The sequence below is a fragment of the Cebus imitator genome, unplaced genomic scaffold, assembly GCF_001604975.1.
Source record: "Cebus imitator isolate Cc_AM_T3 unplaced genomic scaffold, Cebus_imitator-1.0 Scaffold629, whole genome shotgun sequence".
Taxonomy (NCBI): domain Eukaryota; kingdom Metazoa; phylum Chordata; class Mammalia; order Primates; family Cebidae; genus Cebus; species Cebus imitator.
Genome location: NW_016107944.1, coordinates 462567 through 481773, shown reverse-complemented (window position 1 = coordinate 481773; position 19207 = coordinate 462567). Strand labels below are relative to the sequence as shown.

At 48.3% G+C, this 19207-nt stretch overlaps 1 protein-coding gene across 1 annotated transcript in view; it reads right to left on the bottom strand.

Annotated features, from left to right (window-relative positions):
- Positions 1-19207, bottom strand: part of TNFRSF13B (TNF receptor superfamily member 13B) — a 42550-nt gene that overhangs the window by 3183 nt on the left and 20160 nt on the right. The window contains exon 2 of the mRNA XM_017517391.2: positions 11962-12192. Coding sequence (XP_017372880.1) covers positions 11962-12192 — 231 coding nt within the window. The remainder of the gene's footprint in view (positions 1-11961; positions 12193-19207) is intronic.

Genomic DNA, 19207 nt, shown 5'->3' with positions numbered 1-19207 from the left:
TAGTAGTGAACAGGCACTAGCTGCCTGCCTAGTTTATCTTTATTCTATGAAAACACATAGAACACCTGCTTGTTAGAAATGATCACTTGTTCACACTTGAATATATTCACAGGTGAATAAATACGTGGGTCAGAGTCTGCTCTGGGCTCTCAGCTGGGGATGCTGTCAGCCCCCTGAGCCCACTTTGCACTGTAAACTTGTGTCTGACTCTTAATTCCTTCAGTGCCGCCTGAGTTGGGGTCTCCATGACCATGCTGGTCTCAGTAAGTGGCGCCCAAACGTGGAAATCAAACCCAGGATGAAGAGTTGCCTGAGCAATGGAGAAAGGAGAAACTAATCTAAGCTGAAGGACACCCGAGAACGCTTGAAAAAATCTCCCAGGTAAATTAGGGGGAGCTTGGAAGCATCAGGGTAACAACGGGACAAGGTTCAAGCAAATGCAAAGCTGATCTTTTTTTTTTTTTTTTTTTTTTTTTTTTGGCGGAGTTTTTTTTTTTTTTTTTTTTTTTTTTTTTTTGAGACGGAGTTTCACTCTTGTTACCCAGGCTGGAGTGCAATGGCGCGATCTCGGCTCACCGCAACCTCCGCCTCCTGGGTTCAGGCAATTCTCCTGCCTCAGCCTCCTGAGTAGCTGGGATTACAGGCACGCGCCACCATGCCCAGCTAATTTTTTGTATTTTTAGTAGAGATGGGGTTTTCACCATGTTGACTAGGATGGTCTCGATCTCTTGACCTCGTGATCCACCCGCCTTGGCCTCCCAAAGTGCTGGGATTACAGGCTTGAGCCACCACGCCCGGCAGGCAAAGCTGATCTTAGCTTGCTTTATCATTTCCTTAGAAGATGGGGAGTTAAAGTTAGTCGTAGCCGCTTAACACAGGTTTTAATGCAGTTGAAAGATATTGCCCCTGGTTTCCTGAGCAGGGAACTATGAATATAGAAGAATGGGAAAAAGCGGGTACTATTCTAAAAAAGGCATGTAAAGAAGGAGCTGAGGATATTCCTATTCCAGTGTGGTCAGTTTGGGCAACCATGCATTCAGAATTAGAGCCATTTCAAACTGATGATGAGGAGGAAGACTCAGCGGAAGAAGGAGAATGTAATTGGGAGGAGGAAATTAAAGATAACCCAGTTAAGAAAAAAGTTAAAAAAATGAGGAAAAAAAGGAGTCTGTCAGCCCCTCCTCAGTGTTTAACCAAAGAGTGGCTAGATCCACCTGACATTCCTCCGTTAGAGGAATCAGAGGCTGTTTCTAAAGTGAAATTTGCTGCTCCAGTGGTAGTATTTACGCCCTCCACAGCAGTAATTGGGAAACTACACATTGGGCATATGTTCCTTTTCCTCCTTTGTTGCGACCTATGACGTGGTTAGATCCCCCCGTGGATTGGGTCTATACAGGCTGGAATACAACAGGCTCACAGGGATGGAGATGCAGAGGCTTGGCAGTTTCCTATTACAATACACCCCCCAAATCAACAAGGACAGTTTCAGGTAACACTTGAGCCTTTTCCATGTAAACTTTTAAAAGAATTTAAACAAGCGATTAGCCAATATGGCCCGGGATCTTCGTTTGTTTTGGGTCTGTTAAAAAATGTGGCCGCCTCTAATAGATTAATTTCTGCTGACTGGGACACTAACTCGAGCTTGCCTGTTTCCTTCTCATTTCCTACAGTTTAGGACCTGGTGGGCTGACAAGGCTAATATTTAAGCTAATATGAATGCCAATGCTCAGCCTCCAATGAAAATTACTGCAGAACAGCTCACAGGAATCAGTGCATGGGCTCCTTACATGCACAGGTTGCTATGGCTGATTTGACCATAGAGCAGGTTAGGAAGGTGTGTTTAAGAACCTGGAAAAAGATTACGTCGGGAGGTAAAAAATTTCCATCTTTTAGCACAGTGAGACAAGGGCCAAAGGAGCCATATGCAGGCTTCATAGCTAGACTACAAGAAGCAGTAAGAAAGGCAATCGCAGACACAGAAGGTCAGGACATAGTGCCACAGTTGCGAGCATTTGACAACACAAATGCAGAATGTCAGGCTGCCATATGACCTATTAAAGGAAAGGCTCATTTGATGGAGTACATTAAAGCTTGTGATGATACTGGAGGAAATTTGCACAAAGCTATTTTATTAGCACAAGTCATGGCAGGTTTAAAAATAAACGAAGGAGGTATGCCTTTCCCTGGAGCTTAACTGTGGAAAAAGGGGACATACAAAAAAGGATTGCAGACAAAATCTCAAAGCAGGGCAGCCTGTAACTCTAAGTAATTTGATGGTGGCTATGATGGCGGTTATCACCACTGCAGTGAGAATTCCTGGAGTTGGGGCAGAAGTGAAAGGAAATTTTACATATTGGATCCTTTGTTGCGATCTGTGATATGGTTAGATCCCCCCTTAGATGTATACACTAATGAGAGCTTGTGGATGCTGGAGCCAATAGATAATCAGGGCCCAATTCATCCTCAAGAAGAAGGTACTTTGATGAATCTCTCAGCTTTGAACATCTACCTATATGCCTAGCAGAAGCGGAAGGATGTTTAAAAGCAAAAATTCAAGCATGGCTAGCCATAATACCTGGAAAAAGTCACACTTGAGCTCAGTTACATATGATCTCTGGCTTTAGTATTTTTTATAATAATTCAGGAAATAAAAGTTATGTTTTGCTTCCCAAAACCTACATGCAGACAAAATAAAGAGTGGTCCTCTAGCTAGGCGCGGTGGCTCACACCTATAATCCCAGCACTTTGGAGGCTGTGGTGGGTGGATCACGAGGTCAAGTGATCGAGACCATCCTGGCCAACATGGTGAAAGCCTGTCTCTAGTAAAAATAAAAAATTAGCTGGGCATGGTGGCATTGCAGCTACTCGAGAGGCTGAGGCAGGAGAATTGCTTGAATTTGGGAGGTGGAGGTTGCAGTGAGCTATGATTGTGTCACTGCACTCCAGCCTGGTGCCTGGCAACAGAACAAGACTCTGCCTCAAAAAAAAAAAAAAAAAAAAAGAGTGGTCCTCTAAGTTAAAAATATTAATCTGGGAAGATTGTGTTTTGGCAGAGGCTCAACTGCTGTACAATGATTTCCATGGAATTGTTATTGATTGAGCCCCTAAGGGGATAGTTAGCATTAATTGCACCTGTCAGCCCTCTTATTGTGACGCGGAATCACTTCGGCGGCAGGTAAAACATAATAACTGTTCTGAGTCAATATGCACTGAGACAAATGCCCCTATTATTTGGAGAAATGGGGATAGGGCAAGACCACGATCAAGAATGATTTGGCCAAGATTGGGAACTGAACAAAGAGAGCTTTGGAAGATGTTTATGGCTTTAAAACCAATAAAGGTCTGGGAAGGAAAGTATAGTAGAGGATTGGGTTCTAATTCTCATCCCTGGGAGTTTTTAAGAAACAAAACTATATGGATTGGGAGCTGTGGTAAACCTCCTTACCTGGCAGGGGTAGGAGAACTACAAATTAACTTCGTTAACTCCGAAGCAGCATGTCAAAACTGTAGATTGTTTTCTTGCATTAATCCTTCTCTGTTCAACTCTCATCAATCGATATATATCGTTAGTCAGAGCCCGAGAGGGAACCTGGCTACTTGTAAATCCGTCTCATCCCTGGGAAGTGTCTCCCTCAGTGCACATTCTTACTGACATTTTCCAAAAGGTTTTAAAATGTACCTGAAGATTTATTGCAACTTTAATTTTAGTTAGTATGGGTCTGATTGCAGTCATGCCCACAGCAGCTGTGGCCGGAGTAGTTTTGCGCTCCTCCAAACAAAACGCTGAGTTTGTCAACAATTGGCAAAGGAACTCCACTTTGCTGTGGAATTCTCAAACAAAAATAGATCAGAATCTAGCTAATCAGATTAATGGCCTTAGGCAAGTCCTCTGGTTAGGGGACAGAGTAGTCAGTCTAGAATATAGAATTCTGTTACATTGTGATAGGAATACTTCTGATTACTGTATTACTCCTCATCCGTATAACAAGACAGCAATAACTGGGAAAAAATAAAGCGTCACCTCGGAGGGCATGCTGGACATTGATCTCTGGATACTTTTAAATTAAAAGAACAAGTTTTTCAGGCTTCTCAAGCACCTTTAATTTAATTCCAGGAACAGAAGTGCTTGAGGGAGCTGCCGATGGATGGGCAGCCCTACACCCAGTGACCTGGGTAAAAACACCTGAAGGAGCTATGGTGGCTGTTATGATTGTGTTCTGAATTCGTCTGATTTCTCTTTGTGTAGTCTGCAGGTGCGGATCCTGAATCCTTCGAGAAAGAGCTCACTAAGATAAAGCTGTGTTTGGTTACCTAGCTTTGCAGGAAAAGAAAGGGAAACATGATGAGAACAAATCTTGATGTGTGTGATGGGTTATATTGTTTACTGAGAAACGATGGCAAGGAACACCCAGGCGTCCCCAGGCGGAAAACTGCTCAGGGCATTCTAGAATAGTAAACAATACATAGATATCATGCACTAGTTAAACCAGTTCTTAAAACACAGGATACATGACCCTGCCCCAATGCTCCCTCGTAAAGAATGCTTTCTAGTTTATCTTTAATTAGTAGTGAACAGGCACTAGCTGCCTGCCTAGTTTATCTTTATTCTATGAAAAAACATAGAACACCTGCTTGTTAGAAATAATCACTTGTTCACAAAGAATAAATAAGTGGTCAGAGTCTGCTCTGGGCTCTCAGCTGGAATGCTGTCAGCCCCCTGAGCCCACTTTGCACTGTAAACTTGTGTCTGACTTAATTCCTTCAGCGCCGCCTGGGCTGGGGTCTCCGTGACTGAGCTGGTCTTGGCACGTGATGACTTTGTTTCATTTTTTGAGGACCTGCTGGACGGCTCTGCACAGCATCCCACCATTCACATTCCTTTTTACAGATGACAAAACTGAGTCTACAATATTGTTCCGAGTCTCAGACCTGCACCCAGGGGCCAGTGTGACCAACTCCCAGGCTGGTGCTCCAAGCCAGCAGGCTGCACAGGGGCCCCAGGGCTGGCACTGTTCCTCTTCCGCACACATGCTCTAGATTCAGGAATCTCATAAAGGGACAGAGCTGCCGGGACTCTTAGGGGCCATAAGTGTCACTCTGACATTTACGGGGGGGGATGGGAACTCAGGGTGAGCTAGAGTCATTCTAGCAGCCTGTGGCTGGCCTTCATGTCTGCTGTCCAGAGCTCAGAGAGGCCTAAAGGAGGAAAGCAAAGTCCCCAGGACCTGCAAACTTGGTGCCACACATTCTGAATCAAACGCAAACAGTGCCCTGGAGGCATCAGCAGGGGAGACACTGGCAACCCTCAGAGCACAGACAGAATGCCCAGCTATAAGATGTTACTAGGTGGAAATGAACAGCATTGATTCAAGGAGGAAGACCAAACATTCGTGCATGTTTCAATGTTTCAGCATGAGGTTCTGAAATCCGAGTGTTCAGAGACCATGCCCAGAGCACAGTCACCTGATGCCATGCCCTTGTGAACTATCTGGGCTGGGACTCATTCTATCCAGGAGAGTGCCGTCGGGGTGAGGCTGTGCCATTCTGGGCATCTGCCTCAAGAAGGCCTGAGAGCCTCGGTGTTTGCTCACTTGGGAGCCCTGAGCCACCACTGGAGAAGTCCGGTGGAGAGGGGCGGGCCCTGAGATCAGCTGGAAGAGAAGCAAGGCCCAAACATCCCAGCATCAGAGCTGAGCCTCCAATGGCTCTATCGCAGCACCATCTGCAGGAGATACCCCAAGCAGGAGCACCAGAAGACCTGCCCAGCTGAGCCCCACCTCCCCACAGAGCCAGGCAAAGTCACAACACGAAGATAAGGATCTGGAAATGAGATCCTCCTGGATTAAGGTGGGCTGCAGAGCTAGTGGCAAATGTCCTTCTACAAGAAGTGAAGGGAGGAGACACAGGCATGGGAGAGAAGCCACGTGAAGACAGAGGCAGAGATGGAAGATGCCTGGGGTAGCCACCAGAAGCTGGAGGATGCAGGGAAGAATCCTCGCCTGGAGCTTTCAGAGAGAGGGGTCCTGCTGATGCTTGGATCTGACTTCTGGTCTCCAGACCAGAAGACAGAGGATCAGTTTATGTTTTCTTTTTTTTTAGACAGAGTCTTACTCTGTCTGGCTGGAGTGTAGTGGTATGATCTTGACTCACTGCAACTTTTGCCTCCCGGGTTCAAGCAATTCTCCTGCCTCAGCCTCCAGAGTAGCTTGGACTACAGGTGCCTGCCACCATGCCCAGCTAATTTCTGTATTTTTATTAGAGATGGGGTTTCACCATATTGGCCAGGCTGGTCTTGAACTCCTGACCTCATGAGCCATACACCTTGGCCTCTCAAAGTGCTGGGATTACAGATGTGAGCCACTGCGCCCGGCCAGTTTGTGTTGTTTTAAGCATCCAGCATGTGCACACTGTCACCAGCAGCCCTGGGAAGCAAATACAGCCTGTCCGAGGACAGTACCCACCCAGCCAGGTCTTCAGTCCTGGGCAGGGCTCTGCACACTTGGCAAACCCCACGTCACTGAGGCTCCACAAGGGTCCTGTGACATCAGAGCCATTATGATCATTATAGGTGGGGACAGCAAGGCACAAGTAGCCCAGATGCACCTAGGTTAATTCTGATGTCGCAGAACGTTCAATATTTAGATCTCAGCACCAGTGGTTTTTCCTAACCTTATGCACTTTGATGCATTCCAGAACCTTATTCCTAGAAGTGGTCATGGGCGCCCCCAGTGTCTGTAGCACACTGAGGCTGAGCAGCTCCATGGCCATTGCCACGCCCTCCAGTTCCAATCTCATGCCAATACGCTGTCCCTCTGTCCCCCTCCCAGGTCCTTGTCATCTCCGGTTCCCCTTATTGCCAGAAATAGCCTCTCACAGGGCCCCTGCTGCCATCATCACCATCTGGGGGCAACAGGGCACTCTCCCCATAGCCCTGCTCTGACGCCCTCCTCCCGTGGCTTCCCCTGCCCCCAGCAGGACATTGGCCTCCCAGCCTGGCACATGGGGCCCACTGTCACCTGCTATCTGGTCCCTCCTGGTCCCATTTCCAGCCGCCCCTGAATGCTTGCTCTTCCCAACTCAATCCTCTGCAGCCCCCACATGGGGGACAGTTTCCTGCCCTTGGTGCTCCTCCTCCTCTGCCAGACAGATGAGCACCCCACCTGCTGGGGCAGGCTCCCTGGGCCACCTCCTCCCCTCCGGGAGAGGCAGACACTCCCTGCACCTGCCCCGGGGCCCAGGCAGGGAGCGCCTCACATCAGCCTGGAGTCGCTGCAACAGAACCCACACCAGTCTCCTCTGCTGCTCAACATCTCCGGCTATTTTCAGTCCAGCTTGGGAGCCTGCCCTGCTCTCCCCACGAAGCCCCATGTGTGAGCTGCAGGGCTTTCCATGTCCTCTTGGTGAGCATGTGGAGCTGTCAGCCTCTACCTTCAAATTAGATCTGGGGTGGGGTCCCTCCTGCTTTTGTGGAGTGACCACCACATTCCCACAGGCTGGGAGCCCCGGAGAAGGGATTTAGCCCAGCCTCCAGCACAGAGCCCCTCACAACCTTCCCTGCCCCTAGCAGCACCTGTACATGCTGTTGCCCCTGCCTGGAACCCTATTCCCACTGTGTGGCTTCAACATGGTTGCTTTTTGAATGAGCAATTCCAGTGCACAGAGCACGTGCTCCCCCAAAATGGATTCTCCCAAATCATCCTCACAGTGACTCTGTGAAGGTGAACAACAGCCTCACAGAACCGAGACTCAGAGAGGGTTGGTAGCTCACTCCAGACCACACAGCTTTTGAGGGACATAACTAGGGGTCTGGCTATGCGCTCCACACCCCAGCCCAGCCTACACTAAAGCTCCTCCTTGGGGAAGCCCTCCTTGTCTCTGTCTCCCCTGAGGCTGGGTTACGTGGCCCCGGTGCAGTAAGAGGAATGTGTCATCTGCCCAGCCTGTCCACTGCCTGACCTTTCACAGGACAGTGAGCACCACGGGTCTGAGATAGGACCTGCCTCGTTCGCTCCCCTCCCACGCACAGCAAGCCTGCCACGGTCCTGGGTCCCACTAAGGAGTGGCAGTTCTGAATGCGATGCGGGAGAAACCTGGAGTGGGGTGAGGTGGGGTCTGGCAGGGCTGGAGAGGGGCAGCAGAATTCAGGGTGCCCACGAAGCGGACAGAGGACAGGTCAGCCCTTCCACTGTGTGCAGCTGGACAACTTGGTTACATGGTGTCCTCTGCTCCCTGTCCTCAAATAGGTCCACCTCTGTGTCCCTCCCCTGGCCATGTAGCTCTGTATTTCCTGTTTGCGGTCCACAGCAAACTCCCTTCCTTCCTCACCAGCCCATGCAGGCATCAGAGGACAGAGCAAAACAGACCTTAGACCTGGGCCCCTGGAGAGGTGCAAGGCAGGGCAGTGCACAGCAACAGTCACGGAGCCACCGAAAGCTGTGCCACGGCAGAAGTGTGGCAGCTGAGGCGGGGTGAAGCATGGTAATGCCGATCCCAGTGGCACCAACACGTCCTCACATGGCCTCCAATGCTCACAGCCTGGGGCTCCATCCCTGGAGCTAAGATGAGGCTCCAAGGTTCTGCCCAGTGCCCTCTGGGAAGGGGGCTTGGCTGGCGGACACACCTTGTCCCACGGGTGATAGTTCACCCCACAAGGAACAATAGTCTTGTGGATGCTACTCTGGGTCATTTTGCTATTGCAGAGAGGGCAAACTTTGGAACCCCCAGACTGTGCTCAAATCCTGGCTCAGCCATGCACTCGCTGTGTGACTCCCAGCAAGTCACTGCAAATTTGAGACTGCCTCTCCATCTGTGAGGTAGGTAGGAACGACCCGAAGGAGCGTCTATTGTATCAGAGGTAGGCAAGGTTCCAGTTTGGCGGGAAGTTTCAAATGCCTCGCTGGATGCAGGGAAAGCATGAGGGTGGCCAGACACCAGGGCGGCAGTCATGGCCACTCACCTCTGTGGCTGAGCTTGTCAGCTCCTCTGTATCTACACCCCCTCCATGTGAATCTGCGCTTCTGCTCAGGAGAGGCTGTGTTAGATTACAAACAGCCTTGGAATTCACCATGGCTACAAATTCCCCCCTCCCCATGCTTGCTCCAGCCACCAAGGGGTGGCGTCTGTTTCCCCTCCCCTGAATCCTCTGGCACTGTGATTGGAAAGAGATGCAGCGGAGGTGATGAAATGCAAGTTCCCAGGCTGGGTGGGAGACGCTGCGTGCTCCTGTCTGCTGCGCTCCTGTATCATCATGAGACGGACACATGTGGCCAGCCCACTGGTCCCAGGAGGATGAGAGGCACATGGAGCAGAGCCAGCCGGGCACAGCTGAGTCCAGCCAGACCCCCGACTCAGGAGGAAGCACACCTCCCCGCATTGGGGATGGCTTGTTACGCAGCAGCAGCTAACTGGCTGTAGAGCTGGAGATGCCAGGCTAAGCAGGGACAATGGGGTGCTAGGCAACCTCATCATCAGGCACATAGGCTCTGTCCTTGGGACCTGGGCCCTGAGGCCTGGCCTCATGGAAACAATGTTATCACAGGAAAGTCACTACAAAGGAAAGGATCCCATCAGCCCCCTGAGAAGAGCAGTCCTGCTGTTTCTCCTGGACTGGCCAAGAGCAGGGCAAATGCCATCGCTAGTGTTTATGGATCCACACGGCATCCCCCTCTCATCCTTTCTGATGGCACAGAGCAGGGCAGGTGCACCAGGAGGTGTTTGCTGGGAGGATTAATTAGATCCTCTCCGATGCCTGACACTTAGCAATGCCCAGCTCAGCAGGAAACTTCTTCCCATGTCCGAAGTGGCCATCTCCAGCCATAAGTTTTTTCGTTTTCTTTATGTTTTATTCTTTTTAATTTTTATTTTTTTGAGACACAGTCTCACTTTGTCCTCAGGCTAGAGTACAGTGGCACGATCTTGGCTCACTGCAACCTCCACCTCTTGAGTTCAAACAATTTTCCTGCCTTAGCCTCCCAAGTAGCTGGGACTGCCGGTGTGCACCACCATATCTGGCTAATTTTTGTATTTTTGGTACAGGTGGGGTCTCCCCTTGTTGATCAAGCTGATCTTAGACTCCTGTCCTCAAGTGATTGGCCCATCTCGGCCTCCCAAAGTGCTGGGATTACAGGCGTGAGCCACTGTGCCAGGTCTTTTCTTTTTACAATATGTTTTTCCTCTGGCAATGTCTAATGAACCACATAAACTTTTTTAGCAATACCTTTGCCTTCTCATTCTTAGGAAACCTCCCCTCCCTTGCCTGTAAGTGAAATCTGATGGATTCACAGCCAGATTCCACCAGACGCACAAAGAAGAGCTGGTACCAATTCTACTGAAACTATTCCAAAAAACCAAAGAGGAGTAGGGACTCCTCTTTAACTCATTCTGCAAAGCCAGCTTCACTCTGGCATCAAAACCTGGCAAAGACACAACAACAAAAAAGAAAACTACAGGCCGACATCCCTGAAGAACATACATGCAAGATGGATTTGAGATTTAAACGAAGACCCTAAACTGTGAGAGTCCTAGAGAAATCCTAGAAAATACCATTCTGGGTATTGATCCTGGGAAAGAATTTGTGACTAAGTCCTCAAGGGCAACTGCAACAAAACCAAAAATTGACAAGTGTGACCTAATTAAAGAGCTTCTGCACCACAAAACAAACTATCAACTGTGTAAACAGGCAACCTACAGAATGAGAGAAAATACGCACCCAGTGAAGGTCTAATATCCTTAATATATGAGGAAGTTAAACAATTCAAAAGGCAAAAACCAAATAACTGCATTAAAAAGGGGGCAGAAGACATGGACAGACACTTTTCAAAAGAAGACATGCAAGCAGTCAACAAACATGAGAAAATGCTCAACATCACTGATCATCAGAGAAACGCAAATCAAAACCGCAGTGAGGGTCCGTCTCACACCAGTAAGAATGGCTGTTGCTGGCGAGGCTACAGAGAAAAGGGAACGCTTATGCACTGTTGGTGGAATGTAAATTAGTTCAACCACTGTAGAAAGCAGTCTGGAGATTCCCCAGAGAATTTAAAACAGAGTTACCATTCAGCACAGCAATCCCATTACTGGGTATGTATCCCAAGGAAAAAAAACCAAAGAAACCACACATGTATGTTCATTACAGCACTAAGCACAATAGCAGACATGGAATCAACCTAGGTGCCCATCAATGGCGGAATGGATAAAGAAAATGTGGTACATATACACCATGGAATACTATACAGCCATACAAAGAAAAAAATCATGTTCTTTGCAGCAACATGGATGCAGCTGGAGGCTGTTATCCAAAGTGGATTAACGCAGGAGCAGAAAATACCAAATGTTCTCACTTATAAGTGGAATGCTGAGCATTGCATACCGATGGACATCAAGATAGAAACAACACACACTGGGGCCTACTAGAGGGGGGAGGAAGAGAGCGGACAAGGGCTGGAAAACTACCTGTCGGGTACTATGCCCACTACCTGGGTAACAAGACCATTTGTACCCCAGACTTCAGCATCAGGTAACATACCCATGTAACAAACCTACATGGGCACTCCCAGATCTAAAATAAAAGTTGAAATTATAAATAAAATAAGAATAGAAATAAATGGAGTCTGCAGCACTGGCAGAGGGCAGGCAGTGGCTGTTACTCAGGTGCCCACACAGGTGGGTCTGCTGCTTGATTGTGCCTATGCTTTGAGAACTCACACCGCCTCAGCAGCTTCCAGTACAAGGTTCTTCCTCACATGGCAGGTCCTTTCTCCTGCTTTCTTCTTGCCCACAGGCTTCTGGAAATGTTGCCTGCATTGTTTTTTTTTTATCTGGGATGACCTCCCTGGCTTCTGGCCATTTGCTTGGACTCTGGGCTTCATGCATTGTGGACTCTCCTGTTCTAGGCCTGGCATCAGGCTTCCCATTCTTTCTGACCCTGCGTGGCATCATGCAGGTTTGCCTCAGATAGCTTACCTGGACTTGCTTCTGAGCCTCTGTGCTCCAATCCTTGGTCTGAATTGTTTTCAACTTCTCCATTCCTCTGTCTCCTGAGCTCTGGTGGGAGGTTCACTGGGCTCCTGAGCTTGTTCTCACAGAGGAATGCACATTGCTTAGGGTGCTGTCCACAGATGGAGGCACAGCTGACACAGCGCCTCAGGAGATGGTCATAGAACCTGCCTTGTTCCTTGCGGCAGCTGAGTAACCCTGGGAGACAGAAATGTGTGATACTCCTGGGTAACACAGACCAGCAGGAGCTCTAGGTTTGGCTACAAAGGACATCAAAGTTAAAAAAAAAATCATGGTAAAATTCCAGAAAGCAATCCCAGAGTAAGCCAAGTACTTTTACAATATACGAATTGAAAACTATGCATTGTCCTCTAAGTACCATTTTAGCTGCACTGCATTTTGATGTGTGGTATTTTTCCTCTATCTAGTTCAAAATGTACTTATTTTTCATTATTATTTCTTCTTTGACCTATGGATTATTTACAAGTGCATTTCTTAGTTTCCAAACGTATGAAGAATTTCAGTTATCATTTAAAATTGAGATCTAGATTACATTGTTACATAAGACCTTTACTGCATTTTTCAAGCCTGATCAAGGAGAAACATATTGCAAATTAGCATAAGGAATGAAGCGGAAAAACCAGAATCCTCTTTGGCAAGTTGGAGGAGGGAGCCGGAAGGAAAGTAGAAAAGTTCACATGAGTAATAGTTCTTCTCTCTGAAGACTAAATGAGAATTACAGCAGCTCACACAGGTATCAGTGCCAAGGAGCAGAAGCCAAGGAAAGTAAAGCCCAATCACACTTGCCTTAAGAGAGCACAGTGGACCCAACTTTGAAAGTGTAAAGAAATCTGTTTGGAACAATCAATTATCTAAAGCCTCAGAATATTTCTTTTTTAATATATTTTATTTGAAAGGGAGTTTCACTCGTCACCCAGGCTGGAGTGCAATGGTATGATGTCGGCTCACTGCAACCTCTGCCTCCCAGGTTCAAGCAATTCTTCTGTCTCAGCCTCCTGAATAGCTGGGATTACAGGTGCCCACCATGAGACCTGGCTAATTTTTGTATTTTTAGTAGAGGTGGGGTTTTTTCATGTTGGCCAGGGTGGTCGCAAACTTCTGACCTCATGTGATCCATCTGCTGTGGCCTCCCGAAGTGCTGGGATTACAGGCGTGACTGCTGTGCCCAGCCTAGCCTCAGAATATTTCTACATGAAAGTTTTTACATGAAAAAGGCAAGTTTTCTTTGTCTTTAGAATAAGGTATTTATGTGAAAACGTGGCTCACACAGATATGTGAAGGACACATTTCAGAGGCAGTGCAGGATTCTGGATAAGAACCCAAATTTCAGAACCAAATTTCCATTGGGGCCATCCCGGCTGTACCACTTGCAGATGGTGTGGTCTTAGCCTTTCCATGACTCAGTTTCCTCATGTCCAGTATAGGGAAAATAACTGCACTGACTACTTGGGGTTGTTGGCAGAGCTGTAGTGCCTGGCACATACTAAATGCTCACTTAATGGAAGGCTTGAGTAGAATATTCATTTGAGCCTCTTCACAAAACAAACACACACCCATCCTTGTGCTTTTGACAGAGTAAAGGAAGGACCTAAAAGATCATGGAATTGGGGACTTGGGGAAAACTCAGATGGCCCACATGGGGCCAGTGATCCCCCTTGCCCTGGCCCATCCCCAGGGCTCCACTGAACAGCACAGAAACCGACACTTCCACTCTGTGTCACACAGGGTTGGCCCAGCAGTGGTGTCCTTGGGGCTTTCTGTGACCTCCTCCCCTGTTGGAGGTGGCGCTTTTGCAGGTGGTGCCGGAGCGCCCCAGACCAGGCCCTCCCTGCCTGACCTAATACCTGCCCCGCCCCCACCCAGGACTCGGTCCTCCGTACTGCGTATCCCACTTCTGCGCCTCTGCTCATGCTGCCCTTTCTTCTAGGCACCCTCCCCTCATCTGATTTCTGCATTCTGTGGCCCCTTAACAATCTGCCTCTGATGGCGCTTCCTCCAAGGACACCTCCCTGCTCCCCTGCCCATCAGCTGAAGGTGGCCTCTCCCAACTGTGGCCTTCTACCTTGACACATAGTCATTTCTCCCATTAGGTGACACTGTCCTTGAAGGGCCACGCCAGAGTCCTGTTTCTGTGGGGCGGGAGCATGCCATCTATGTTTGTGGGATGAACCAATGAATGTTCTAATTTATTAATAGATAGTGGTTCAGGCCATGATTTAAGAGTCAGAGTCCTGGGTTCAAACCAGGATGCCACTGTGACATCTCCACTTTTCCACTGTGTGATCTTGGGTAAGTTACTTAGCCTCTCTGAGTTCCCCTCAACAAGTATTCACTGAAGGACTTACTATGTGTCAGGCACTCACCTGTTTTCAGTGTCTCAAATATGCCACCTTCTTTCCTGCCTCAGGTCCTTTGCACATGCTATTCTCACGGCCTAGAATGCATTCTCTCTATCATCTTCTCTCGGCTCCCTCCTACCTAATCTTCAGATCTCAGCCCAAATGTCAGGGGTCTCCTCTCACCATCCGGTAGAACTAGGCCCTCCCTTGTCACTGTCTGTTGTTTCTTTCTTTTGGAAATTTTTTATTACAGAATTTATCACACATGTACATAAAGAGGACAGCACAGCGATGCCCTCTGCACTGGTCATCAGCTTCACAAATTGTTTAAATACTGCCTTATACTTTTCTAAACATTTTTTTTGGGGGGGGCTTGTATATTTTAAAGCACAGCCAAGATCTCATATAATTTTTTTTTTGAGACAGAGCTTCACTCTTGTTGCCCAGGCTGGAGTGCAGCGGTGGATCTCGGCTCACTGCAACCTCCGCCTCCCGGGTTCAAGCAATCCTCCTGCCTCAGCCTCCCTAGTAGCTGGGATTACAGGCATGTGCTACCACACTTGGCTAATTTTGTATTTTTAGTAGAGACGGGATTTCTCCATGTTGGTCAGGCTGATCTGGAACTCCCGACCTCAGGCGACTGTGTGAACCTCAGGAGGTTGTGTGACCAGAGCAGAAAGGTAGAGAGGTAAGAGATGCCACACTGTACACCTTCTCCTGTCACCCTTTCCTCAGCCACCTGACTGTGGGGCCAGAGGGTGCCCTGCAGGGAAAGGACGGGGGTGTGCCTACTGTCTCCTGGGCTCAGGCCCCAGAAATCACTGCAGAAGGCTGCACGGGTGCGCTGGCTCTGACAGCTGCAAATGGCTTTGCAGGAAATGCAGGTGCCCAGCAGGGGATCCCAGTACTGCTCTTCAGGGCAGGATCTCATAGCCGGCCCTGTCCACAGGCCCTGTGGAGCTGAGAGACCAGCAGCGTGAGCACAGCTGGTAGGCAGCCACAGCCTGGCCTCTTGCTCCTGATGAAAACCCAGGCGGCCTCTCCTGCCCACAATCCCACGGACATCCTTTCTGTCTCAGGAGCAGAGAGGGCAGACAAAGCTGGCTTCCAACCCCCACTGCACTTACTGGGGGCCTGGGGCAGCCACCTCCCCTCTCCAGCCTCAGTTTCCCTGTCTGCATATGGTTGTTTTCAGGCCCCCTGCTCTCTCACATCAGCAGTGCCCTGCTCGGCCTCGCTCCCTGCCCTCCTTAACATGCCATGCCTCTCCCTGGCTCAGTCTTTGCACATGCTGTTCCCTTGCGTGACGTGCCCTCCTACCCCTCAGCTGCATAGCCCTCCTCAGCCGGAGACCTCTGTCTACACATGATCTCTCAGGGAAGCGTTTCTGACTCGCCCCCTAGGCTAGGACAGAGTCCTTCTTCCACACACTGGCACTGCCCTTCACTTGTCATCGTGGTCATTTTCCTTCCATGCGTGTGGTTATTTGATGCTGGCTCCAACACTAACTGTGAGCGCCATCTGGCAGGGACTGTGCCTAATTGTTTTTGTTCATCGCTGAGTCCTCAGAACCTAGATAGTACTTAGGACATAGTAGGTGCTCGCGAAATGAATGAATTTTTAAAAGCGGACCATGTCAGGCTCTAGTACACAGCAAGAACCAAGACATGTCAATTTCCTTCTGATTTTCTTTCTTTTTTTTTTTTTACTGAAGTATAAAACAACCACAACAGTGTGTGTAAGGTGCACAAAAAGCTGAACAATACAGCTTGGTGGAATTTAATGTATGTATGCATCTGTGTCATTATAGCCCACAATGAGATGTAGAACGTTTTCTGTTCCCCTGAAGACTCCCTGGGGTTTCCTCCCACCCAATGCCCACTCCTAGAGGTGGCTACTGTTCTGTTGTTAACCCCATAGGTTAATATTGCCCCTTCTGGAACTTCCATGTGTGGTTTTGCCTCTCCACGTGGTGCCTGAGACTCATCCATATGGGTGTTCTCTGTGTGTCTGGTTTTGTGTTACTGTGAGTCTTCCACTGTGTGCATGCATTACTTCTGTTTTTCTGATTTCATGACCTTTGCTTCCACCAATAACTTCTCCTTAAAAATGTTTAAAAGCATTTTGCAAGGCATGTGTTTATTCTTTAATGAAAGCAAGCTGAGGGAAGACCAGAGGTGGCTGGGCACCATGGCCCACGCCTGTAACCCCAGCACTTTGGGAGGTTGAGGTGGGAGGATTCCCTGAAGCCAGGAGTTCAAGACCAGCCTGAGAAACATAGTGAGCCCCTGTCTCTACAAAAAGATTTAAAAATTAGCTAGGTGCTATAGTTCCAGCTATTCAGGAGGCTGAGACAGGGAGATCACTTGAACCTGGGAGTTCAAGGTTGAGATGAGCTATGACCACATCACTGCATTCCAGCCTGGATAACAGAGTGAGATCCACTCTCTAAAAAAGAAAAAGAGAAAGGATCAGGGGTCCCCCATTTAACACGGCAGCTTAAACACAGCGGTTTATCTTCCTTCCCTCCTAAAACCATGCTAAGCTGACAGTCAAGTGCGATTGTCTTCAGAGATAAAGGGAATGGCAGAGGTTTCTACAGCAGGGAACGCATGTCTCTAACATTCTGGGAGTTGGAAGGACTGGAGTGCCTGACTGCCTTTGAGGATCCCATCCTTGATGCCTACAGGGGAAGGAAGTTGTTCTGAGTCACAGAACTCAAGGCAGTCTCCAGAATTGGAGGCACCAAGTCTCTCTGACAGTAGCGGCTGGGCAGGAGGCGGGAAGCTCTGAAAGAGGATTGGTTGGAAACTTACATGAAGAGTGTGTGACCCCAGCACATCCCCATTCCAAGGCTGAGGCCAGTTCCTCACCCACCCAGGCATGAGTGGGGTCTCCTTGGACACGGCTGAGGGTAGAAACATGGTCTTTCCTGGCAGCAGGGGAATGGTGAGAATATTCTTCCTGGACACTCAGTCTCTCCTCTCGTTATCCACCCCAGTTTCTATCCAAAGAGTGCAGCAGCCAGGTTTTTAAAGACGCCTCCCTTCCTACCCTGCAACTGGCAGGAAATCAGAAGTCTCTGCTCTGGGAAAACAGACCCAAAGGAAAAGAGCCAGAGACACTGACAGCGGGAGAGTCTCTCAGGAAAATATCCAAGTCCCTGCCTGATCGCACTGGAGCAAAGCTTCTACATCAACCAGCCCATTTTATGGGCTCCAGGCAGCGGTCAGTGCCTGTCTGACTTCTGAACTAACAGCCAAAGGTCACCTGATATGGGAGCACCGCCTCTAGCACAAAAGTAAACTCAAACCACACAGAAGACAAACACCTGGAGCCTACGAAGACATGCAGGAAACTGAAGAACATTTTACAACAGCAGCAGCAGCAGCTGAGATCCCCAGAAATATGAGAGGATTGTGTATCTACGGAATGAAACGGTGGACTATTTGTAAAGGACACTCATAGGACAAATGAGAATTGTTAGAATTAGAATTTATAGCCAGAATAAAAACATTAGTAGAAGGGCTAGGAGATGTAATGGAATAAATTGTCTGGAAAATAGGAGAAAAAAGATATACAATTATGGATCATTTCAGGAGCTCCGAAGGCTGATTAATGATTTGAGGGACACTGGCTCTAGATTGGAAGAGTCAATCAAGCATCAGTGCAGCCCGGTCACACAAACTAGGAAACATTATCATGCGATTTAGGAGCACCAGTGATTATGAGCAGATTCTGAAACCTTCCTGAGAACAAGCAGGTTACCCATAAAACTCTGTTAGTTATGAAGTCAGGACATCTCGGAAGCAATCCTGGGATGTGAGGAGTGACATGGAGGAAGGCAGTGGAGTAGCAAGCTCTGGGAATCTGTGCCTCCTGCTCAACAACTGTGGAGCCGGCAGCCACTGCCTGAAGTCACTATTTGGAAGCTCTGGAGTTGTCCAGAGGAGAGCTTGATGGTAAATTTTAGGAATGTCAGCCTATGACATGGCAGTGGCTACTAGTGCCACTGCCTGGAGCCAGGATGAGTAAGAAAGACCCTTGTCCTCCAAATACTGGGGCTGTGGGTTCTGATTGCTGACAGCTGCCTGTGACCACTGAGGGGTCAGCATAGATGACATTGTTTCAACCCCCAAGGACTCAAGTGGCTTCCAGGGGATTTAAAGAGACAGTATCCTTCTCTGGCCTGGGAGCCAAGCACTTAAGGAAATCCTTGACAGGCCACTGGTTGACCGCACAGATAAAGAACAAAAACTACACGCAACATAAAGAACAAAAACTACACGCATCAGTGACTACACGCAACAAGAAATACATGCTGTGCAAACAAATTAAAGTTGGGGAAAAAATAAGGCTTAAAACTGAAACTTTGGAAAAGTCACAAACAGATGGCTTCTGCCCTTAACAGGCAAGGTTCAGCAATCCTTGAGGAGTGGTAAGGTTAGATTTCCAGTCACCACAATATAACCCCTCAAAATGTCCAGGTCTCAAAAACATGACAAAGCATACAAAGCAGCAGCAGCTTTGCCAATTTACAGGGAATACAGACTATGACAGAAACCATTTCCAGGGAAGTCTACGTATTGGAATTACTAGTCAAAGGTGTTAAATCAAGATTTATCTTAAATATGTTAATGAGCTTAAGGAAACCATAGACAAAGAACTAAATGGATCAGGAAAATGTTATATGAACATAATGAGCACATGGTAAAGAGACAGAAGTGGTAAAAAAGGAACCAAGAGATCGAGACCATCCTGGTCAACATGGTGAAACCCCGTCTCTACTAAAAATACAAAAAATTAGCTGGGCATGGTGGCGCGTGCCTGTAATCCCAGCTACTCAGGAGGCT